Below are 26499 nucleotides of genomic sequence, written 5' to 3'. Positions count from 1 at the left end.
TTGTAAATGCTTGTTTACATAGTCACCCCCATTTTTTGCCTGGTATTTGATGCAATTTTGACTGAAGTCCAATGGGTTCTTGCTATCCAGGTCCCCAGTGCCAGTGCTTTTTGCCTAATACAAGACAACTGTTCAATTAATCCCCAATTGGCAAGACCTTTAGTACTCTGTAAGCCCCTTGTAAATGGTACCCCTGGTACCTAGGGCATTAGTACTAAAGAGGGTCCCTAAGGGCTGCAGATTGTATTGTGCCACCCTAAGGGACCCACTGCCAAACTCAAGCAAGCTGACATTGCAGGCTGCATGAAATGGTGCACACAAATGTGAAAACACGACCTGGCACACACCCTCTGTGTGATACCCACAGACACTGCCTGAAATATATGTAAGTCACCCTTACAGCAGGCCTTATAATCCTAAGGCAGAGTGCATTATACGACATGTGAGGACATAGCTGCATGAGCAGATATGCTCATTTGCTGTCTAGTTCAATTGCTAGATAGTACAAGTGAACAAGGAAGCCATGTTAAGTACCCAACTGGGTACTGATCTTTACGAGTTCCCTGGCTATATGATGGCTTCACTGAATCCTCTGGTGTTTGGTATCAAACACCCTTTCTCATAGTGGAGAAGTGTGGCTCACTGGTTAGAAGCGGCAGACCCTGAAGCAAATGTCAGGCCCGGGACCAGGGTTCAATTCCCGACGCGGCAGGGTCTTGGGCTCAATGTCCGCGGACTCGATAATTCTCGCCTTGGTGCCTACTCTAATCATGGGTCCCACTCTGCAACTCTGGGCAATAGCTTGCTTAATCTCCACAACGCCCCCAAAAGCGCTGGGATCGGGGTGCCCTGGAGGGGGCATCTCACAGGGAAAGCCAGGATGGGTTCCACAGTAGTATACAGCGCCAGGATGCCCCGAGATGGGGCGGCAGTGCGCTTTACAAGTATACACACATTTACATTCACATGTAATAAATCCCTAATGATGCCAGTAGTGGATTTATTAAGATACATGCCCAGAGGGCACCTTAGAGGTGCCCCCTGCGGACCTACCAGCCTCTTAGTATGCTGGCTGACAGGTATCATCCAGTCTGCCATCACAGACATGTTTCTGACCCCTGCCGGGGAGAGCCAGTGCTTTCTGAGTCCAGAAACAATGCCTGCTCTGGAGGAAGGTGTTCACACCTCCTCCAGCAGGATGACTTGTGAATCTGCATACCAAGCCCCTGCTGCCTTTGTTATGCAACCCCAGCTTCCCCCAGACCTGGGAGATGCCACCTGCAGTGAGGCCCATTTGTCACCAGGACAGGCATGAAATTAGCTATGCTGGGAGGTGTGTGGCTCAGGGGTTAGAGGCGGCAGACCCGGAAGCTGAGATCGGTCCTGGACCAGGGTTCAATTCCCCGCCTCGGCGGGTCTTGAGCTAAAAAATTCCACGGACTCGATAATTCTCGTTCCAGTGCCTACTCGACTCACGGGTTCACACTCTGCGACTCTGGGCAATAGCTTGCTTAATCTCCACTACGGCCCCTCGTGGCGGGATGCCTGGCTTTCACCTTGTGGATACCCTGCTGGGGTTATCTCACAGGGGAATACCAGGACGGGTTCCCAAGGCAAGCGCCTTGATGCCTTCGGGTGATACGTGCGCTATATAAATCGCAATACATTTACATTTACAACAGGCAAGGCCAGACACACCCCTGAGGTGGGCAGCCTGATGTGCATCACGAAAGAAGGATTCCCTCATCTTGATTTTGCGGAATTAGGAACTCTGGGACAGGGTTATGCCTACTCCCCACAGGAAGTGGTCATATAGGGGGCATAGTGACCCCATGGGTAAGTACACGTTCACTCCCCTTAATACCCCTAAATTCAGTATTTTGGTGGATCCTTAAATCAGGAACTCAGATTCATCTGACTGAAGAAAGAAGCAGACAAAGAAGAGCCAAAGAAGCGAGAACTGTGGACTGCTGATATCATCCCCTTTGGTATCGCTTTGTTCGCCCTAAGTTGGCAGGGTATGCTCAGACGTATATCCCTTGCTCACTCTACCACTGGATTCAAGATAGCCTGGCTGATGAGGATTATGATTCCGAAACCGGTCCCAGGATGCTTGTTTCCGCTCCAGGGAAGACATGGCTTGGCAGTCCGGGCTGGACTGTTCCCATGAGTCGCAGGGTCAGACTGATTTGCATATGGCCATGTCTGAACTGGGGTGGTGGAGTGAGCTAAAGAATGGTGATGGATTAAACCCAGATCAGTTGACTGGGGGTGAGTGTTTGATTTGCTCAAACATTCCGTCCATCATCCCCTTTGGTATTGCTGATAGACTTTGGCACCAAATCCTGGCTTCCTACCTGCTCTTGCCCAACATTAGCAATAACCCGGCTTGTCCTGCAGCTATACATCCTCCAATTAGCCTCAAAGATCCTCCAACACTACGTCAAGCTGTCAGCATCTACCTTAAAGTGGAGGAGCCACTTCCCTGCAGCGTGCAGGCACCCACCGCAACGTGCATCTACCCAGGAGGAGGTCACTATGCTCCATGAGGTTAGATCCATCTCCCAACCATCTGTGAAGATGCCAGGACCAACCGGAGCCACTCTGCACCAATATCTGGGGTACCGGACCCATTACAGCAACCAAAGCTTGTTTGAGTCCAGTCCGTCTCCAACACCAAAATGACCAACCTGCCGATAAGGGACATCAGCATTGCAGAGACCAGCACTGAGAGTGGCCCAATTGTCCTGTTTTGCCCACCTCTTCAGGTCTACCCGAGAACCATGAGTGCCTTTGACCCACGGGCCATGCTGATCAAAATCCTCTACACCGAGTCACCCGGCCCGGGTCCACGACAACTGACTGTGCTTCCCAGCTCCCAGGACCCTAATGAACTGATCCCCCCGTTGGGAGCTTCAGGACTTGTCCCCGTCTGCAGCCTGTTTCTAAGTGCCCCCTTTTTCCTAAGCTGTAGTGCGATAGGCTACCAATCCGGCCAGCACTCTGCACCCAGACGCTCCAGGGAAGGTAAACTGGAACTACTGGTGGTACTTAGGACCTTGGGGACCCCGGAATACAATTGCAAATACCTGTATGCAGTTTATGCCCTTTTCTCCATAGGAAAGCATTACCACATAAATACGCATGTGTGCTACAATTTAACTTACTGTAAAAATTGCGATTTCAAGGGGTACTTACCGAACTATAACATTATTATTTTTCTAAATTGGTCTCAAGTATCTTCTTTAGTGTGTGCAGGGCCGGACTGGCTACCGGGCATTTTGGAATGCTGCTGAGCTGGGGGATGATTTCATTGATGGGGACCTGCATGTGCTGAACGAAATTCGTTTTGCTTTGTTTACTTCAAAGCACACGCAGGTCTCCATCAACTAAATCAGCCCCACCCCAGTTGAATCAGTCCCCAGCTCGTCAGCATTCCAAAACGCCCTGTAGTCAGTACGGCCCTGAGTGTGTGTCTCATTTATTGACTGTGTGTTCAAAAAATGCTTAACACTGCCCTCTGATAACCCTAAAACTCCCACCCACACTACAACAAAAGAGAGTATTTGAGATTATTAATTTAATCCTTGTAAAACAATAAGGGTCGTCTGGACTTTCTACATAGCGTACCTCTTTTTGGTACACTACCTAAAAAGCTAGCTTCCTACAACTGGCCAAAAGAAATTGGTAACAAAGACAAACGTGATAGTAAATCTGTTCTGGCTTACTTAATTAGTCATGGTGCAGACATTTTTGTGTATCCAGCATGTTCCACTGTTCAATAGTGGTAAGATAACTCTGATGGCTATTGCAGTTGATTAAAAGTTCTGGGTGTAGTCTAGTCACAGTAACTCATCATAAAATGGCATGGCGGGCTCATGTGCCTGGTGCAGAGCACAACCCGTAACATTTAGATCACAGATTTGTATTTTATGTAGCTAGCACAGTAGATTAGTACTTTTGCTGCAGAGGTCTTTGTGTTACACGCATGTTTACAAATTAAGCACTGAATGGACATACACATTATGTATCTGTAGGAGGGCCATAGTGTCAGTTGCAATGCACAGCGCCCTCAGATCATGTGAGAAGTAGCAGGCTGCCAGCTCTCCCTTGATGCCACTGGCCTTCGGTATCACGTTGAGTAGACAGGACTGATCTTCAATATTCCAGACCTACAGAGAGGGAAGGAACAGTACAAAATTAAGTTGGGGGGTGCAGTATTAGTGAGATCTATCTATCTCCTTAAAACTACAGAATCCATGAACTTTATTCTCTATTGAGCTGTATTGTAAAGTGCAGTCCAAATAATTGCCAGGGCCAGATATTTCTCCTGCATGTCTCTTCTTATAGCTGTGGTGCTACCAATGATACAAAAGAGGATACCTGATTGCCTCCTCCAGGAGGAAGGGTGACATGACCACTTGGTGCTGTGTGTGTAGGATCTGCAACTACAGGAAGGATGTGTTACTCAATGGGTTCCAGAGCAATGTGAGGTGTCATGTGAGTTAGCAACGTAGTGTTCAGAATTGTATTGGTGCTGTCTTATAACTATCTGACATCAGTAGCAAATGAGTCCTATGTGACTGTCTTCCAGTAAAATTATGTTCTTTGGTGATATTTACTCTGTTTCTGGGCCTCCCACATACCAAAGTCTCCAGTAGTTGGCCTCCTTTACCCAAAAGGAACTTTGGCAGATGGCTGAGTCCAATTATCCATAATAAGCACAGGAACTGCACTGGAGCAAAGTGTGTCCTTCTCCGGGTGGTTGGACTGACCTGTGCCTTTCTCTCTGCAGTTTGCATTCCAAGGAGTTTTACGCCTTTGCCAACGTAGTCTGTTCAAGACTGGGGCCATAATGGTGTGTGGTATGTGATGATCAAGATAGTGCAATGCTCCAGCCCATCCAATTAAAGTGAGGGGTGACCATGCACAGTGATCACGGAGGTTGCAAGTGATGCCTAGACATGTGATTGTTGTTGCATTGGGTTGATGATGCATAGGGCGTCAAAGAGATCAAGGAATTAGCTGAAATTTTCCTTGTGGTGGGGTCACCTTCTGGGTTGTTGGTGGATGTATGCCCAGAATAGCCTAGCCAAAAATATTGTCTAACATAAGAACAAAAGTTACTTACCTGTAAACTGTAGTTCTCCAGTATTGGTGTCTTTCATAGATTCACATGCTTGAATATTCCCCGTCGTCGAAGTGGAAGTCCCACGGTAAATAACATAGCAATGTAGCCATAACACAAGCATATATACATAGAGAAAGCAAAACCATAGAGTTTTTCCTAGATAGACAACATATCACTTCTATGATATATCTAGGTCATTATGTTTTCGGCCAATCAGGCATCAGCACCCTCTTAGAATGTTCTCCTCAGAGGCTCAGGCCCTCAAATGTTCGTAGCACAGAGTAACATAGAGCCAAGAGATAGAGAGAGAGCCTCTGAGGGGAGGAGGGTGGGTCGCATGTGAATCTATGAAAGACACCAATACTGGAGAACCACAGTTTACAGGTAAGTAACTTTTGTTGTTCTCCAGTATTGGGGTGTCTTTCATAGATTCACATGCTTGAATAAGAGCAGTGAGCAGTACAGCTAGAATAATACAAGGTACTTTTAATTCCACTTAATGATAATAATAATAGTGGTAAAGATAACCATAACCATACATAGCACAAAAGATTGAAGTATATACCAAAGAAAAAGAAAGTACCTTGTATGCAGGAGGAGGGAAGCAACAGAGGCTCACCTTATTTAAAGAGATTTCGAAGGACTGCTTGTCCCACGGCTGAGTCAGCGTTGTCTGCAGCATCTAGACAGTAATGCCTTGTAAAAGTGTGCCTGCTGGACCATGTTGCAGCTCTGCAAATGTGATGAAGAGGCACACCAGCAAACAGCGCCGTAGACAAGGAAACTTTTCTAGTAGAATGCGCTCTAACAGATGCAGTAAGAGGTTTTCCAGCTTGCTGATGGCAAAAGGTAATTGCCGTAGATATCCAGCGTGCAATTGATGTTTGGTGACTGGAGGCCCTTTCCGCTTTTGCCCATAGGCCACAAAAAATTCTGGTCAGATTTATGTATATTAGCCGTCTTTTGAAGGTAGAACTTAAGGCACCTCTTAATATCAAAAGAATGAAGTGCTCTCTTTGCTGGTGTCTGAGGATTAGGAACAAATGTCTTTAAAACAACTGGTTCATTGAAGTGGAAGTCCGACGGCACCTTAGGAATGAATGCTGTATTGGTGCGGAGCAAGACTGAGTCCTTAGTAAACTGAAGAAAAGGCGGTTTAGTAGTAAACGCCTGAATGTCACTGACTCGACGTGAGGAAGTGAGAGCCAGAAGTAGAGAAGTTTTCCAGGTAATGTATTTAAGATCAGCTGTATGGATTGGCTCAAATGGGTGTCTCATTAGTTGTGCCAAGACAATGTTTAAATGCCAAGGAAGAGGTGGTCGACGAATTGGTGGGAACATCCGAAAAAGACCTTCAAAAAATTGTTGAATGACTCTAGAAGAGTAAAGAGAATTAGAGCCATCTTGACGGAATCGTGAGATTGCTGCTAGAAAAACCTTTAAGGTAGCAAATGAGAGGCCCGACTTTGCCAACTGTAAAAAGAAAGGCAAAAGTTGCTCTGGCGTGGAATGTATAGGATGCACCTGGGCACCATTGCACCATATACATAATCTTTTCCATTTCAGTTTGTATGTCTTCACAGTTGAAGGTGCTCTTGCCTTTGCCAGGACCTCCCTACAATCCGCAGGAATGTTCAAATTCAGAAATTCATAGTGCTCAGGTTCCAATCCGCTAAAACGTAGAGATGCTGGGTCGGGATGACAAACTAGGCCCTGATCCATGGTTAGAAGATTCGGAAGAGGGCGAAGAATGATCGGGTCACACTGTGAGTCTGTGACAGGAGCAGGATTTCCGTGAACCATGCTTGTCTCAGCCATCTGGGAGCTAGTAGGATAATGTGACAAGGTTCTTTCCTCATTTTCGGAAGAACTCTGGGAACTAGAGGTATTGGTGGAAAAGCATAGGCATATATTGTCGACCAATTCATCAAAAAGGCATTTCCGCACAACTCTGGTTGGGGAAGCCAACTTGCATAGGACAGGCATTTGCGGTTCAGATGTGTTGCGAATAGATCCAGATTCGAGCGACCCCATACCCGAAAAATGTGATCCAGTGTGGGTTGATGTAACTCCCACTCGTGGTTGGCTGTAGAAGACCTGCTCAGAGAATCCGCAAGATTATTTTGACGCTCCCGGAACATGCACTGCTGAAAGGATGACCTGATGCTGAATCGCCCAATCTCAAATCTGCTGAGCCTGATGGGACAGTAGGATGGATCTTGTGCCTCCTTGTTTGTTTATGTAGTGCATGCACGTTGTGTTGTCCGTTCGAAACAACACTGATGCTCCTTGTATGATGGAAAGGAATGCTTTTAGAGCTAGATAAATGGCCAGCAATTCTAGTAGATTGATGTGCCAGGTCCTTTCTTGACTATTCCACTTTCCTTTTACTGTTAATCCCTGAAGATGCGCACCCCAGCCTTCTATAGATGCATTTGTTGTGAGAGTGTAGCTTGGAGAGTCCATCAGGAATGGACGACCTGAAGAGACATTCTTTTTTTTCTGAGAGTCCACCACAAGAGACCTTTTTTCATTCGAAATTTGATCCTGACTACATTGTTGAAGGTTCCTGAAACTTGAGCCTATTGTTTGTCCAACCTACTCCTGAATAGGTCTCATTTTCAGCCAGCAGTGAGGGACAAGAGGGATGCAAGAGGACAACATCCCTAGGAAAGATTTCAACTGTCGGACAGAAGCGGACTCTTTTAATAGAAGGGAGGCTGCTAAGTTGTGATGACGCAGACGTCTTTCGTGTGACACAAAGGCTTTTGCTAGCTTGGTGTCTAGAATGGCTCCTAAGAACAGTCTGTTTTGAGCAGGGCGAAATTGAGACTTTTCCATGTTGAATGTGAGGCCCAGGGACTGAAAGAGGGTCTTGCAGATTTGAGTGTGTTTGGAAGCCTGCTCGAAGGACCGTGCCTTTAGCAGGCAGTCGTCCAGGTATGGAAAGATTTGTACTCCTTGCAGGCGAAGGTAAGCTGCCACCGGTGCAAGGACCTTGGTGAACACACCGGGAGCGGAACGAAGTCCGAAAGGAAGAACTTTGAATTGGAAGTCCTTTCCGGCTACTCTGAATCTGAGAAATTTTCTGTGCCTTTGCAGAATTGGTAGATGAAAATAAGCATCCTGGAGATCCATAGTTGTCATATATTCTCCTTGAGAAAGTAAAGGAAGAACCTTCTGAAGGGACAACATGCGAAACGTTTGTTTTTTGATGTATTTGTTTAAGGCACGTAGATCCAGAATAGGACGCCATTCTCCCAACTTTTTCTTTATGAGTAAGAATCTCAAATAAAAACCTCTGCCCCTTTGGAGTTTTGGCACTACTTCGATCTCACCTTTCCTTATTAGAATTGTGAGTTGGTTTAAAAATTCCTTCAGATGGGCTGGAGGTGGACCTTTTGGTGGAGAATTGGGAGGAATTTTTAGGAATTCTAATGCATGACCCCTGCATACAATATTCAGGACCCACTGATCTATAGTAATTAGTGACCATATTGTGTAAAAGTGTGAGATTCGACCTCCAACCCGTGAACAATCGGGCGGGGCTAGAAATGGTTTGTGAAGAAAGTCATTGTTTCTTGGAAGAGTCCTTTCCTCTGTAAGAGTATTTACCTCTGTATTGTCTGTAGGATGACGAGTGTTGCTGCCTGTACGATGGCTGACTCTGGGAGGAATATCGTTGTTGCCCTTGTTTATATTGACTGGAAGTACCTCGAAAGGAGGAAGAGGACCCACGACCTCTTGCGCCTCGAAAAGTTTGCCTTTTAAATTGGAGAGTTCCAAGAGCACGGCCTGTGTTGGTGTCTTTCTTTATTGTTTGAAGGGCATCATCTATATGTTGGCCAAACAAAGATTCCCCATCATAAGGCATGTCTAATATTTTTGTTTGAACCTCTTGACGAAAAGACGTGGCCTTTAGCCAGCCCAGCCTTCTGAGAAACGCAGCCCCAGCCAAAAGGCGGATACCAGTGGAAGAGACGTCGATGCAGCAGTCAATCATTTCAGAAGAAATATTTTCTCCCTCATGAAGAATTTTCAATGCCTCTGCCTTTGAAGATTCTGGTACTAATTGAACTAGAGCGGAAATGTCCGACCACATTTGCCGGTCGTACCTGGCAAGAATGGCTATTGAATTGGCTGCACAGACTGTTGTTGCTGCCATTGATGAAAATTTCTTGCCTATAGCATCAAGGTGCCTACCTTCACGGTCAGGTGGTGAGGATATTGGAGATGAAGGATTTCTTGATCGGCGCTGTGCCGCCTGAGTAATGATGGAATCAGGCTTTGTCTGAGAAATTAAACAAGCAGGTGTATTTGCGGGTGCCTTGTACTTTTTGTCCAGCCTCGGTAGAATGGCTGGAATAGAATTAGGATTTTGCATGATTTTAAGTCCTTCTTGCCAAATGAAATCGATGATGGGTATAGAGAGCACTTGTTTTTGAGGCTGCTCTTTAAAATCATATAAGAAGCAATCTTCTTCGGTTATCGTCATGGTAAGTTGGAATCTTTTCGCTGCTCTTTCCATGAGCGCATGAAAACTGTGAATGTCTACTGGTGGGGAATCAAGAGGAGCTGGAGTGGGGGATGGCGTCAGAATTTGGTAATTGTCCCATTCAGAAAGTATGGATCTATCATCCTGTTCACCCTCTTCTCTCTCACCATCATCATCACTGCCCTCCTGTAAAACATGAGGGGTCTGTTGTTGTTGTGTCCTGGTCGTTGATTCAGAAGGTGTCACCAATGGGTTTTTAGTGGCTTGAGTAGGTGGTCGAGGTGCCGGAGAGGTCTGTACTGACTTCCGAAAAGGGCGATTATAATCATCCAGCATATACTGCAAATTAGAGATAAGCGTCAAAGGCATCTCTGCCACGAAAGGTTAAGGCTCAGGTTGCATTCCACATGTTGAATAATCTTCCTCTTCTTCTTCTTCTTCTAGGTCTTCCTCCTCATCTGAGTCCTGACATTTTATGGGCAGTTCAGAAGGACTTGAGCCGCCCTGAATCTATCATCATCCTCAGAATCTTCATCATCTGAAGAAAATAACTCTGCTGGAGGCTGAGAAGGGGTTTGAATCGGCATTAGAGCCTCTAAAGACAAATGGCGTTGATGAAGAAGCGGACTTGAAGACTTCAGTGGAACTAAAGCCATCGTCGACGAAGCCATCGCCGACGAAGCCACCGCCGAAGAAGCCACCGGCCACCGCCGACGAAGCCACCGTCGACAGAGCTACCGTCGACGAAGCCACCACCGACGGAGCCACCGCCGACGAAGCCACCGTCGACGGAGCCGCCGCCGACAGAGCCACTGCCAATGAGACTGCCGCCGCCGACGAAGCCATCGCCGATGGAGCCATAGCCGACAGAGCCACCATCGACGAAGCCACCGTCGACGAGGCCGCAGCTGCCGGCTAAGCAAGCGTCGACGAAGCCTTCTTCTGCTTCGATGATATGGTCGACGATGTCAAAGGTATAATCGACGAGATAGGCCTCACCTTCACAGATACAATCATTGACGGCGAAGAAGCCGACGACAGTATCATGGCCGTCTTCATAGATGATGATGCCGAAGTCATCGACGTAGACTCGACGACGGCAACTCTCGTCGACGGGGGAAGAGATGATGAAGTTGTCAACGAGATGAGCAGTTTTTGAGGTAGAAACTGCGCAGATGGAGTCTTAGACGCCTGAGAGTCAGATCTCGAGGGCATAACAGGTGTACGAAGACTCTGAGGTGGGGTACTCACCCCTTTTGAAGTGGAAGGCTGATCCTTGTGATGTTTCTTCATCACTTTAGGTTTAGGAGATGTCTTCTGATGTTCACTAGTTCTCTTCAAAGATGAAGAAGTTTTGATGGAAGACACACTCTCCACATCAGAGACAGGGTTCTCTGAAGTCTTCAACTTCTGTAGCCACTCCCTCCCTGATATCCTGGCGGCATTACCCCCTGACTACTACCTGTTGAATGCCAATCGCCCTGGGGGGCCGTCCCGGTGGCGGGGTGGCAGCGGTAATACGCAAGAACTTAAAAACCATCGCTACCGCCTCTCTTATTCTCCCCGAAGTGGATAATATGGTGCTTAGTCTGGGAACTGAGGTGGGTGCAGTCACGGTCATAATTCTCTACCGCCCCCCTTCCCCTATGCCCTTCTTCCCCTCATCCTTCACTGAGCAGCTTGCCAATCTCATCACCTCCACCCCTCGTGTCGCCATCTTTGGCGATTTTAATTATTGGTTCCAACATAAGGATGCCGGGCCACATGCCACTGAGCTATTCGAGACTCTTTCAAGTCTAAACTTCACTCAACTTCTTAAGACCCCCACCCATAGCGGTGGTCATATCCTCAACCACATCTGGATTCATGGGGTGAAGTCTTCCTGCCCGCAGATCACTCCTTGTGTGTGGTCTGATCACTCCCTGATCGAGACTACAATCCTAGTCGATGGTAACACCAGGGCCCCCCCTCTGGAGGGCGGTGTCGCCCGTAAGTGGAGGGCTGTCGACCCCTCTAAATTCCTCTCCCATCTGTCTCAGTTCTGTCCTTCCCTTCCCAACGATATCTGCGCCGATGAGCTAGACGGTAATATCTCTCGCTGGCTCATGTCAGCTAGCGATATCTTTGCTCCGTTTACCAAGTTTCCCCGCTCTCGGCACAGTAACTCCCACAAATGGTTTGATCTCCAACTAAAAACCCAACACCTGGAGCTACGCCAATTGGAGCGTAAGTGGAGAAGAACCTACTGTCCCACAAGCAGAGACACTTATGTGGCTGCTCGTAACAAATACAAAAAAGCCATCGCTGCAGCTAAAACAGCCTATGTATCTAACAGAATTCTATCTGCCTCTTGTAAATCTAAGGAAATCTTTAGAGTCTTTGGCGAATTTACCTCTGACTCTCGGACGCTCCCGACCCAGGCCCCCACACAGGAGTCATGCAATGCCCTCAGCACGTTTTTCCTAGAGAAAATTGCTATGATTAAGGACACCATCCCGGTCACCTCTCACGGCTCTAACTCTGTCTGCCCCCCTCCTAACGCACTCTCCCTGTCACACCTTCCCCCTCTTGATTCAAAATCCCTGGCAACATTGGCCGTTCGGGTGAAATCAGGTTCTCCGGACGACTGCTGTCCACCATCTATACTACGGGACATATGCCTTTCTCTCCCTGATAGCATTCTCCCCCTGCTGAACTCTTCTCTTTCTTTGGGCTCGGTGCCTAGCTCCTTTAAGGCAGCCGTCCTGGTGCCCTTACTGAAGAAACCTGGCGCCGACCCCCCAGCTTTGGCGAACTATCGACCTATCTCCCTTCTGCCCTATTTTGCTAAAATCCTGGAAGCCCACGTCACCGCCTGTCTCTCCCAGTTCATCGAGAGCTCCAACTTCCTTGAAGCCAACCAGGCAGGTTTTAGACCTGGCCACTCCACGGAGGTAGTGATCTTGGCTGTGTTGGACGCTCTGAGAGTCAGCGTTGACAGGGGCACCCCCCAGGCCCTGGTTCTTTTAGACCTGTCGGCCGCTTTCGACACGGTGGACCACAACATCCTTCTCCACCGTGTCGAGCAGGCCGGCATCCAGGGCCTGGCGCTGGCCTGGGTTAAATCCTTCCTAACCGGGAGGTCTCAGACAGTCAGCCTGGGCACCTTTAGGGCACCCAGGGAGCGTTCACTCTGCGGGGTCCCTCAGGGCTCCTCCTTATCCCCTCTTCTTTTCAATCTTTATCTCCAACCCCTTCTCTTCTCTCTAAGGCAGTGGGACGTCACCGTCTTTAATTACGCTGACGACCTGCAACTTATTTTCCCTCTTGACTCTTCTTTCGCTATCTCTAATTTCCAGGCGGTTATGGCCCACATTCTTCCGTGGATGAGCCAGAACCAACTGAAACTGAATCCCGGGAAGACGGAGCTCCTCCTCCCTGGTAAGAGCTCCGCCCATTGGGGCCCGCATTTTTGGCCGGCAGAGCTTGGTCCCCCCCCCACTCCCGTGGCCTCGGTAAAGAGCCTCGGAGTCATTATTGACTCCGAACTATCCCTTAAACCCCAAATAGGGACGGTGGTCTCTACCTGCATGTATCAGCTGCGCAGGATTAGAAAGGTGGCATACCTCTTAACCCCCGAAGCCCTGATTCTAGTCATCATGGCTCTTGTCCTCTCCCGCTTGGATTTCTCGAACTCTCTCTACCATGGTCTGCCTAAGGTCCTTCTTTCTAGACTACAGATCGTTCAGAACCAAGCGGCGAGACTGGCCTTTGGGATTCCGAAATGGCAATCCGCCAAACCTCTTCTTGCTAAACTTCATTGGCTCTCGGTCACTTCGAGGGCAGCCTTTAAGATCGGCTGCCTTACTTTTAAATCCCTCACCGGCCCTTGCCCTGCCTTCCTGAAATCCCTCATTTGTCCCTACCGCCCCTCACGTGATCTTAGATCTTCTCACCTCCGTCTCCTGGTTGTCCCCTCCTTTAATCTCTGCAGAACCGGTGGCCGGAGATTTGCTCTCCTGGCCCCCAAATTCTGGAACTCTCTCCCTCCCTCACTCAAATCCTCTAACTCGCTCATTCAATTTCGTAAATCCTTAAAAACCTGGCTTTTCCCACAATCTGGTTAATTCATTTTGCCTCCCTCAGTATCAGATTAGCGCCAGGAAACTCACGGTGACAGTGCGCTCTATAAGCACCCCTTAACATAACATAACATAACATAACACAGAAGGAGACGGCCTTCTCTGTCTCACAAGGTTTTCTGAGAGAAGGTTCTACATATCTTGCAACCCTTAACTTGATGTTCAGGATACAGGCAATATATACACTTTTTATGAGGGTCTTCAGAATGAAGTCTCTGCTTTCCACAGGAACCACATGGTCTGAAGAGGGACTTCTTGGTGGAAGACATTCCAAAAACTGAATTCCTGAGAGAAAAAGAGAAGAAAACTGAGCAGAGCTCAGGGAGACTCCTTTCACACAACGTGCAGTAGAAAATCTGAGGGCCTGAACATTCTAAGAGGGTGCTGACGCCTGATTGGCCGGAATTTGGACCAAAACCTAATGTTTAAGATATATCATAGAAGTGATATGTTGTCTATCAAGGAAAAACTCTATGGTTTTGCTTTCTCTATGTATATATGCTTGTGTTATGGCTACATTGCTATGTTATTTACAGTGGGACTCCCACTTCGACGGGGAATATTCAAGCATGTGAATCTATGAAAGACACCCCAATACTGGAGAAGGTGGTGTCCTAAATAACATTTACAAAATATTGTTCCATTGGGTGTATACTTCCTATTATTAACTCAGAGAGAGTGAAATTTTAGTAAATAATATTTAAGACATAATATTTATTTCCAGTGTTATTCTGACTACCATAATATTGTATTACATTGTTGGGATGATTGATCTAAGTGTTGTTTATGAGGTTAGCAAATTCTTTGATGAAGGTGTTGCGATTTCCTGGCGGTTTGTGCATAAGGGTGACATTGACGGTTTACAATGCAAAAATGGAAAGTGGCAGCAAGTGTGTAGCTTCACGAAAGTGAGTTTGTAGGATTCTTGGGTTGGGCAAGTATATGAATATCCCTGGGTGACAGCGAGGGCTCTATAGGCCTACTGTGTGCTGTCTAAGTCATGCATGTTGTAGACAGTGTGAACAGGAAGGTCCAGAATGAGAATGAAGTTAAGGTAGAGCCAAGTCTATAGAATGAGAAAAGCAAAGATTTTGCGTGTGGTGATTTAAGCTTCATGATAGACTGCTGAATGACGGTTGATTATTATGAGTTGGAGTTTCTTGCCTGGTGGTGGTTTGTTCCTGGTGATCTGATTGTGGGTTATAGGTAAGCTGGTTGAAGACTTAGTGGCATGTGAGTCTTGGATGTGTGGTGTGTTTGAGTATAGATGTGAGTATGGGGGATTTGCTTGGGCTTTTGGGGATCATAAAAATAGTGGACTTTACATGATGTACGAGAGGATAGAGTTCTGGTCATTAGCTACCATGCCAAGTGATAACGCCTTTGTCATTGTCCATCCCAAGATAAGGATTCTCATATGAGGATTGTCAAGTAATCATATGGAAAAAGTGTGTATTCAGCCTTCTGTTTGTTTCTAAAGTGGTCAGAGTGCTAGCATGCAACCTACTTCTGCCAGAGTGACAGGCAAGCATCAAACCCTAAGGGATGGGGGTTCTTTCCTTTTAGGAATGCTTTCTAGATGGAAAATGTGTTTATTTCTGATTGATTAGGAGGTGAGAAATGACCTGCTGCCACCATGGACCTGGTAAATACTGCACCACGAGGAGTTTGTTTTCTTGTCTTTACAGGTCTTTTTCCTGGAGGGAAAGTCTCTTTTGAAATTGACGGGATGAGAGCTGGACAAGTGGTTTGCTGGTTATGTGGCATTCTATTGCCAGATAGTGTGTTAGAATTCCTCTGGAAATACTGTCTCCTCTATGGAAAGCCACATATCTACCCAAGAGTCAAGGCCACTGATGAGATCTCAGAAGCTCAACATTATGGACTATCAGTATCTAGTTATATGTATACAAATTCACCTTTAAATGTATTCCCTGTCAAATGTAAAACTTTAACTTGAAACCTATATACTGATACGTATAAAAACGAATCTTTAAAGCCAAATCCAGCCACATAAAAAAGAGGCCAATGAATCAAAAAATTGTTCAAACAAGGTATTTGAGGTTGTCAAATGTCACATACTGTCACATCCAGAGGAGACACTCAAGGCTTCCAAAAAAGGATGAGTTCTCGAACATATTTGTTTGAAAAGGTAAAGAATACATCTTTGCTTCACTCCTTGGAGGTATAGGAATGCAGTATTGCCCCACAAAAAGCCTAGATAACATGGACCTTCTTTAGAGAAGGTTCTCCCATAATAACAAAGAACAATTAATATGACCAACGATGCCTCAAATTTGGCTGAGCGCATTCCCATAATGCTTCGTAAGGAAATTAAACTGTTGGTCACTCCATACAGCTGCAATTTATTTAACAATTGCTTAGCCCAAGGGACCTTTCGTGATGGTTTAAAAATAGGTCAGGTCTCACCTTTATAAAAAAAAAAAAATACCAACAGGTCTAATCAACTTTCTCCTGTCTCCAATTTCCCATTTCTACCAAATTTCTGAGAGCTGCCTATAGTTCCAACTTACACGCAACCTACTGGATGACCTACCATCAGGACTGAAACTGTTAGCCTTAAAACTGCGGTTGATGCTCTCCACTTCTTTGATTAGGTTGATTCATGTCTCCCAGTGCTTCTAAATCTCTCTGTTGTGAATATACGTTGATATCCCGCATTCTTTTTCCCTGCATGGAATCACAACGCGGTCGTTACAACGATCGTGTTGTGATTCCGCATACCATTACTCCGCAAGTCGGAACAACGACTTGCGGAGGGGGGGCGCTGGATGTTGGAATAGTATAATTTACTATTCCAACTCCAGTCTGTGCAGACAATAGGGATTTAAAATCCAACACCCCCCCCCCCCGGGCAAGTCGTTGTTCCGACTTGCGGAGGAATGGTATGCGGAATCACAACGTGGTTGTTACAACGACCGGGTTGTGATTCCCTGTGGGGAAAAAGATTTGTGGTAAACGTTGTTTACCCTCAATTTTAACATGGTTAGCCATGATACTTTTATAACTGCTATCAGGAACAGATTGAGAACCAGTAGAATAGTCCTCAGTCGGTACACTTCCTATTTGAACAATTTACTTTACCTGATGAAAAAATGGCAACTGCTTCTATGACATTGTTATGATATAACAAGGAGCTCCCCAAGGCTCAATCCTGTCCCCCACATTTTTTAAACTTTGCGTGGAGTCTCTACCCTGCACTCTCAACGTTCCAAGTATCTCCTTTCACTTCTATGTGGGTGACACTCAAAAGTCAATGAAATTCTCATCCACAAAGATATGGATTCCATGGCCAAAGTTCTAGAATCCATCAACAACTGGGCATCCTACCACCACTTAAAACTTAAGCCGCTGAAGGCTGAGTTGTCCCATTATACCCACAAAACTCCTTCACTGATTCAAACATGGCTGGACTCTACATCAATTCTAAACTGTAACTCTGTCATTATAGAGTCTGACAAATCCCTTGAATTCATCCCAGACACAGACCTGAGCCTGCAAGCACACACCAATGATGGGGCAAAATTAGCTCAACTGTAAAATGAGTAAATAGTGACACCACTTCACTGCAATTGCCATTGAAGGGCACTGGCCTAAAACCCTCTTTTAAGATTTCATCATTTTCACATCTCCATGATGCTAATGTACTTATGTCCTACCTAGATGTGTGCTCTACAAACACCTGAATGAAAAAATGAATACATGAGCGCAGTACCCTTGAGGTGGGCAATACCAACGGCCATTGTGTAACCACAAAGAGACCATTCAGTTTGTGTCCTTTCTAAATAGTTATTAGTAGTATTTGTATTGCTATTTTATTTATCAATTGTATTTCCATTGTTCATTTGCTGCTATCTCTCATGCAGTTCGATTTTCTTATCTCTGCCTTATGTTTTTTGCTGCTCTGTTTACAATTATCTAAATAACGCAGATGGGTTTTCTGTTGCTTGAAGAGGACTGAAACCATGAGAATGGCCTATCAGGGCAATGCTAATAATAAGCAATTTAACATGGATTTAAACGGCTCATCCTGTGATCCTTCCAATTTCACCTGTGCTAGTGATGTGGAGCATAGTGCTTAGCTGAGCATTTAGTACACAACTATCAACATTCCTTATTCATTATTATTTCATTCATACAAATGTAGAAAAAAATAGGTTCTGACCATCACATTGCTGTCCATGGACACCGAATAGATCCTAGTGTTTCCATCCGCTATACGCAGGAAGCCAATGGGGGAATGATGTCCTCTGAGTAAACCCGTAGGCCAGCTAGGAACAGAAGACCTCTTTTAAACACTGATGTCTATCATCTCAGTACAATATTACTATTAGCTTTTAAGACCTTTTTCTTTCAGTTCCTAAACATACATAGTCAATATCCAACAGGGAGTCATTTATGGGAGTTCTTTAATTATTGCATGGAGGGAGCTCCTTATAGGAAAACAGGGAGCTATTTGCATGTTATCACACATACTGAATTTCTTTTGTGAATTTTATTTCAAGCAGCTTATTTGCATGTTTATTTTCAAAGTACATATTGTACATTTATTCTACATATATGCAATCACAGCATCCCATACAGAGGGGGCAAAGAACGAAGGGGGAAATGTATTGGTGTTACAGTGAATTATAAGGACATTTACACAAATTCCCTTAATGTTTTCTGACATTATGAACCCAGCCTTCTGCCTCATTCTTTAAAGAGGTCACCTAACCCTACAAATGCTTTCAATATCCTTATAAAATAATGTTAAAAGTTTGTTCAATTCATAGTTTTTTGCAATTATTCAGGAGCAATGCAATATCTTTAGAAAACAAGCACTTTTTTATTTGCTTGTTTAACTAAAACCAATGCAACACATATGCATTTTCCATACTAGAACTAAATTTTACATAACCAAAAAACTATTAAATAAAATCAAGCTCGATAATACAAAGCTTCATCACAAGTTGCTCTTCGGTTGTCGTTTACAAAAGACACGAAAGACTAAAAGACAAGACAAATCAAGAGTATACCCAATTATTAAAATGCCTACAAATATAGTTGGGGAGTGACATAACCACTAAAGTGAAAAACAAAACCATTTAAAAGGCTTCTTGAAAAACTGGGATCACATCTTTTAAGAACTAAATTGTGAGAAATTGGGTTATCGGTTGAGGGGGTGAAACCCTACTCAAGCAACAACCACAGTCCTTGTAGGAGTGAACCACCAAAAGTCCCTAAATTAACCTGTGCTTAACCCTCTGGTAGATTGGCACAAAAGCAGTCAGCCTGAACTTAGAAGCAATGTGTAAAGTATTTATGCAGCACACAAACAAGAACATCATCATCGGGTGAACCTGATCTAGCATCTTTGAGAAGCTTGATTACTTCCAAATGAGAAGGGGGTACCAAGAGCCTAAATTCAGTGCTCAGATTAGATGTCCTGGGAGAGTACTTATCTAGTCCTAACAAACGTGGGATAGTTGAAAAGGTGTTAAAAACATCCTCCACTTTCAGACAGACGACTTTGGCCACTGAGCTACAGAAAGCTTGGTTGTGGAAAGTAGGCCGTGCTGGAGAAGCAATGTGAGCTTTTTCACTGTAGAAAATAATTCCTTAGAAGAATTAGTTGCCATCTCTATTTTGTTGGTGAAGAAAAGTCTCTTCTTGCCTTCTTCATGCCTGTTTCATAGTCCTTAATTCCACAGAGAACCAAGGATCAGTAGTATGATGTCTTTTCATTTTTACCTTTTTTTTCGGGTACTTGAGCCAGTGAGGTGTACTCTATCCACTGGGTGAAATATTCAGCAGCAATCTCTACATTGTTAGAGGCATTGTGGCAGTTTCCATGAGAAATTGGGAGAAGTAATTTGCTTGGAGCTTATGCCATGTGCGAAGTGTAATCCAAGAAATGTAATTTACTTGCAGGACCCTAGGAAATTGTCACTACCTGTGCACAGGGCCTGTAAATTAAATGCTACTGGTGGGGCTGCATCGCTGATTGTGCCACCTATATAAGTGGCCCTTTAAACATGTCTCTGGTCTGCCATTGCAGCCTGTTTCTGCAGTTTCAAACAGTAATTAATCTGGCAAAATAAACCTTTTGCCAGACCCAAACCTTCCTTTTTAATACACATACATCACCCCAAGGGTAGGCCCTTGACAGTCCAGAGGGCAGTGTGCAGTGTATTTAAAAAGTTGGATGTGTAACTTTTAGTTTTACATGCCCAAGTACTGAAAAACTCTTACATTTGATTTTCATTACTGCAAGGCCTGCCTATGACATAGGATAACATTGGAGTTACATTTAATAAATAATATTTTCCAAACAGGAGCTGGTTGCCAGTTCATGTTTGATGTCTGTGGAATTGTAATGAAAAATTCTCTCTCATGGTGAAGTCGGATTTCAAATTACAATTCTGAAAATGCCACATTTAGAGAGATGCATTTTCCTGCCTTAGCCATTTAGTGCTGCAGCCTGTCTCTGAGTCACATGACTGAGTGTAGCTGATGGTTGGGCTTTGTGTGACCCCCCCCAGACAGCCAAAATAAATAGAGGGCGTGGGTGTGCCTGGAAGGGCCATCACTGGCAAGATTGAAGGCGGGAGCTGGGCCCTTCCCTACTTACACTTGAATAGGCTGTGTCCTACCTAATCACAAAGGGGTGCATACGTACTGCAGTTAGTCCGAAGTCAGGACAGGAAAGGCGTAATCCCTGCGGACTTCAAAGGGAAACCTCTAAAAACTTCTCCCACATCAAAGGAAGGCTCAGCCATAAATATTAGGCTCCAGACACCAACTCTTTAGTGCACTTCTGGAACTGTGGCTATTCTGCTAAGAAGAATGACTGCTGTCCTGCTGATAGGAATGCCACTCTGCTGGACTGCTGCTCTAAAGGATTGCTGGGCTGACCTGCTGCCTGCTGCCACTTGTGAGAGTACTGGACCTTCATCTGTTGAATCTTGGACCCAGAGTGACTCCAATGGCTAGTTGGCTGGCCTCCTGACTACAGCTTCAGGGACAGAAGGCTCCAACAACCTTGCACCCAGCACCTGACTCTACCAAGTGATGACACCCCAGTCTTGGACCCTAAGAGGAGGGTCTGAAGGTGCATTTCAGGGTTGTGATAGGTCAGGGGAGCCTGGGTGCCTACCAATCACAACACTACATGCAGCGTTGTGATTGGTCAGTGGGGCCTGGCCATGCTTTCTGTTCTTCGAGGAGATCAGGGGCAATGATGCCGGACCCTGTGGCACCACTGTAAGCATGGCAAGGTGCTTGGTCCAGACCAGAGGTGTGGGTGCTTGCACTGGATTGTTAATGATGTTGAGAAGACAAGGTCATCCATGTGACCTTTAGAATGTGTTGCTCGGTTGACTTGCTGTACCATGTTTAGTTTGTCAATGAGGTTGTAGAGAGTGTCTCTCGTTTTTTTCAAGCTTGCGTTGTGTGGTAGGTGGAAGTCACACAAGAGGGTGGTGTGTGGGTGTATGGTATAGCTGAAGTGGTGAGGAGCTCTGAGAATTCATAAGTAAAGTTCTTAATCTGCCTGGGAAGCCTGCAGATGAGGTGTACAATGCCATTATGTCAGAAGTGAAATTAGAGGAGCTCCATGGATTCGAGTCTCACTTGCTTACCTATGGTGCAGGACCAGGCGAATTTTTAGATGAACGCAAGGCCTCCTCCCTTCGTATGTATGTTGGTCTGCGTAAGAGATGATGTAGCCTGTGTGAACAAGGATGTTTAGGCAGTGCACGATGTGCAAGTGAACCATGTTTCGGAGATGAAGAGTGCATCAAGCTTGTGACAGGCAATGAGGTCTGAAAAGTATGTAGCATGGAGTACTGTAAGGCATGGGTTAATTATCAGAAGATTGAATATATGTTCGGTAGTTGGACAGTGTGTGGGGGTTAGTAGGAATTTCTGAGATTGTCTCTGCGTGTTGTGAGGATTCTATGTGATAATTTATTTTGGTCTGGGTTAGACTGCAAGGATAGGCAGAATGGGGTGCTGGGTGAGGCACATAACTAAATCTTAAATTCTGGGCGCTGGGGAACAGGGTGTCTGACTGTAAAGGAAGAATAGCTTTCAATAATTCAGGACAAATTCCATATTTATGGGACTTTGACCACAGTGATTCTTGTGGAAGCAGTGAAAAATTCTGTACATTTTCAATCAATGGAATAAGGTTAAAACCAAATCATGGCCAGAACATCTCTGCCTAAACACTCCTTGCACAGGTGATAAGGAGGGTACTAATCCAGTCCAGCCATCTCTTAAAAATAAGTCTTACAAATAATTTAAGCGAAACGTTTAGTAACAAGACTAACAGTGGGACTTAGGAGCATCATTGTGGCTATCCTTATACATGGGAATGATCAAACATTCATCCCGGAAATAGGGATTTATTTATCAACACATTTCCACACAGACACATAATGGGTAAAACACTCTGCTACATTCAGTCCTTTTTTCTGTTTTAAGCTGACCCAAAAAATGTCTTGACAGACAGGGTTTAGCCTTTAAATTTTGTTCTGACACTTATTGAACCCAGGAGCTCTTGAATTTTGAGATTTTTGTGCAAACGCGATCTCGTCACTAGGTGTAGGCATGAGGTGAGAGGCAACAGTGGCACTGCAGTTACAATGGAGCTTCAAGGCGGGGTTTAATCCTTTCTAGGCTTGACTTTGGTAATGCCCTGTTTCTTGGTGCCCCTGAAGCTACCTTTAAAACCCTCCAACAGGTGCAAAATGCAGCTGCCAGAGTCTTGATGGAGATCCCTAGAAGGCAGTCCGCTGCCCCGGCCCTAAAAGCACTTCACTGGCTCCCCGTTAAGGAGCGGGTGAAATTTAAGGCGTTGTGTACGGCCCATAAAATTTTACATGGCAAAGGCCCCCCCATCCTTGTTAATATGGCCCGTCCCTATAAACCTCCACGCCTTTTGCGCTCAGACCAGCAACATCTTTTGCAATCTGCGAGAGTCAGAAGAGCTCGGACGGGGGGCAGGCGTTTCTCGGTTCAGGTGGCATCTCTGTGGAACTCTCTGCCCCTTAAGATTCGCTCAGAGCACAAGATCCTAATATTTAGGAAACTTCTTAAAACCTACCTGTTTCCACAGTAGTGAGTTTTCGAGTTCCTCCTTCTTTGGTCTGTTGCGCCGGGATGCCCCCGGGTAAGCTGAGCGCATTACAAATTTCATATAATAATAATAATAAGGCAGCATCTTCTGACCAACTGGGAAGTCAGATGCTGGATCAGCACAATCTTTTCACACCATTCTTCCCTGGTACCGCTCTCCAAAGTTACATTGCGCCTCCTTTTTATATGACAAATAGAATTTTCAAATGTATCCTTGTGAAAAGCTTTATTTTTCAATAAATATATCTTCTACTCTATTGTAAGCCTCTAGTTTCAGATTAATAACTATTTTCAGTAGAGCATGATGGCTGTGAATTTTCTTTTCACCAAGGTGATAGTGTCACCATAAATTTAGAATACTTTGGGGATAAGATTTTAAAGGGCCTTTTGAAACTGCTTAGATCACGGGTGGTTATCAACGGTACACCGGCTGTCTGTCTGCAGACTTTGAAAAAACAGATGGCCTTTCTGGTCGAGCCAACTTATGCCAACATATACTCCTCGTTTCTTTATGATTTGTTTGATTTGGCATTCAGGAACATTGAAACCAGAGGGTAATAAGTCATCAAAGTGACCCGTTCTCATGATCAAACGCCTTCACCACTTCAGTTTGTTCGTGTGATGTGTCCATTGTATTGTCGTGACGTTAGGTATTTATTCTGGTCACCCCTGCAGATGCGCCACCAACATCCCCCATGCTCACATTGGACAAGGCGCTAGCGGAGACTGTTAGATCCAAAGTTTGGAAGTTCTCTCAAAAATGTGAAACAACACCCCCAAGATACAACTTGACAATAAAACACAAATGTTACATCAAGAGTGATGAAGGGAGCAAGCGATGAGAGGGAGAAGAGAGGTGAGGAGTGAGAGAGAGGATGGATGGATGGGAAGAGAGACAGCACAAGGATCGAAAGGGAGGGAGGCTGGGTTGAGCATTTCTGCCAGGGCTGCTTTTAGTCATCCAACCCATGGTGGACCATCTAATCTCGGGAGCACCTCCAACACTTGCACGCACACACATATGTGCGTAGACATTCCAACACGCAAAAGTGCACACACGTGCACGCGTACATACACAATCATACATGTACACACCAAGCACATGTGCGCACATACAAAAACATACATTCACACATGCATGTGTCTTCCTCTTCTTCCTCTGCACTGCAATCGAGCTTTCCTCGCCCCTTACTGAGTTCCCAACATTGGGCCCTCTGCTGAAGGTCCGGTCTTTATCCGTTACTGTGCTCTCTCGGAACTGCTTGTGCTAAATCCGCACCGTAATCCGACAAAATGACTTTGCTTCCTGTAATCTATAGCCTCTTCGTATTTTCTATTGTTTAAGCATCTCCTATTCAGACCTCCTGAGCCCGGTTAGGATTATATTTAGCTTCATAAATAAATACATATTTGCATACATTCATGAATATATGACCGTTAAAAATCATAGTGGAGGAGACGCGCGAGCGTGCGAACAAAGATGGCCGGCCCGTTCCTACTCTAGCGCGTTTTTGCGCCCGTTTTGTCGATTAAAACGTCGATTCCTGTCAGAGCTGGTACACAAAGCGGTCGGAAAGCTTGAGGATTGCCCACCTGCATTGAGTAGCGAATTTCGCCGTTTTTGGAGCCCTAGAAGTCGCTTTTTCCTCAGACTGTCTCCTGGACCCAGCCCAGCTCCGAGGTACAGCAGGGTTTCTCAGTCAGGGGGGCGGAGTGCAATTCTAGGGAAGGGCTGCACCAGTTGTTTTTCATTCATTTTCACAATATTTGCTGCATTTTGGATTGGATTCTTTATTTCTGCAGTTTCCACTTTACTTTTTGAGAAAATGGAAAATAAAGTTACTCTTAATAATAAAAGGAGGCAGCAAGTTTCCCCACCTCCTAATAAATCTAAGGTTGTGGAGTCATCTGAACCTTCCTTATCTTTAATATTAGAGGAGATTCAAGCTTTGTGAGTTAATACAGAGTCCATTGCATCAGAAGTAAAAAATGTACGCAAGGAAATGGCTAGTTTGTCCATGAAAATTTCAGATAATTCAATTAAAATTCAGGATAATTAGGCTAAAATTGACTCTTTCACTCCTCTAATGGAAAAAATGTCACCTTTGTGTTCTCAATTGCTGGAATTGGAAAATCGCAATAGGCAGTACAATCTTCGCATTTTTAATTTACCTGAAGATGTTGAAGGAGCTAACTGCAGATTATATTTTGTAAAATGTGCTTCCTGGTCTTTTGCAGCTTAAATTTCCTGAGAAATTTGAAATAGATAAGGCACACAGAATTCCTTCTCATCGAAACCCTTATCACTCCAAGCCACGACAAATGATCTTTAAGGTTCTTCGTCACCATCACTTGGTTTTAATCAGAAAAGCAGCTCGAGAAATTCCTTCACTGATGGTTAATGGAAATAAGATCTTTATTCATCAAGATGTTGCCAAAGGAACTGTCGCAATTCGCAAGGAATTTTCAGCTTTCCGTCCTCATCTTCGATGTCTTGGTTTCAAGTATGGACTTTTTGACCCATCGACGATGCGTATTTGGTAGGATAATTTCTCCAAATCTTTTCAACGTCCTGAAGATTTGAGACATTTTATTGAACAACAATCTCAGCATTCAATGGATACTCATGACTCCAATACTTGAGTTATAACAGATCTGCCTTTTCTGACAGGATGCTAAAACCTTCTTCAGCAGGGCTCCAGCGGTTCCGGCCATACTTGTAAACCGTGTGTGCATTTCACATTTCACATTTATGTATTCTGTTTGTTGTTTTTTCCATGTTTTTTCTTTTTTTCTATCCTTTGGTTTATTCTGGAGCTACTTTTTTCTCTTCTTTTTTCTCATCCTATATCTCCTCTGCTTTTCTTTTTCTTACGCCTTTCTTCTGGATTTCATTTCGTATCCTTTTCTATTATGGCTAATCTTCATAATCTGAAAGTAATGTCATTAAATGTCAAAGGATTGCGTCATCCAGTTAAGCGTACACAAATTCTAGATTACTTAGGAAGGTATAACGCTGATATCTGTTTTATTCAGGAGACTCATATTGACGACAACATTTTAGATTATATGAAAAAGAAATGGGTTGATATGATTGTCTCTTCTCCTGCCACTGGTAAGAAAAATGGTGTGGCTATTCTGTTTGCAAAAAAATTACACTGTCAAATTTTAAGCAAACATTCTGATGCTGATGGTAGATATGTATTAGCAAAAATTCATGATACACTCTTATTTTTATTAAATGTTTATGGTCCTACTGCAGATGATCCTAAGTTCTGGTCCACTCTTGCTGCAGAGGTCTTAAAGGTTGGAAATGTTTCTTTAATTGTTGGAGGGGATTTTAATATAATTTCTGATCCTTTATTGGATATACTTTCTCTTACTAAATTTCATCCTTCTAAAGTGTATTTTGCGTTCAAAGGTTTTATGCAAACCACTAAATTAGTAGATATATGGAGATTACATTTTCCCACAGAAAAAAGTTTTACTTTTTTCTCCAACCCTCATAGCTCCCATTCTGGAATTGATTGCTTATTAATTTCTAGACACTTAAATAATTCTGTTACAGAACTTCGAATTGGCAACATTGATATCTCTGACCACGCCCC

The 26499-nt window shown here is 44.7% G+C and overlaps 1 protein-coding gene across 1 annotated transcript in view; it reads right to left on the bottom strand.

Moving 5' to 3' along the window:
• LOC144819969 (cilia- and flagella-associated protein 337-like) overlaps window positions 1-26499 on the bottom strand; it is a 235564-nt gene that overhangs the window by 104475 nt on the left and 104590 nt on the right. The window contains exons 9-10 of the mRNA XM_078677647.1: window positions 17934-18039; window positions 4021-4172 (exon numbers count right to left, since the gene is read on the bottom strand). Coding sequence (XP_078533773.1) covers window positions 4021-4172; window positions 17934-18039 — 258 coding nt within the window. The remainder of the gene's footprint in view (window positions 1-4020; window positions 4173-17933; window positions 18040-26499) is intronic.

The sequence above is a fragment of the Lissotriton helveticus genome, chromosome 2_1 (assembly GCF_964261635.1).
Source record: "Lissotriton helveticus chromosome 2_1, aLisHel1.1, whole genome shotgun sequence".
NCBI classification, from domain to species: Eukaryota; Metazoa; Chordata; class Amphibia; order Caudata; family Salamandridae; genus Lissotriton; species Lissotriton helveticus.
This window is presented reverse-complemented; position numbering and strand designations above follow the sequence as displayed.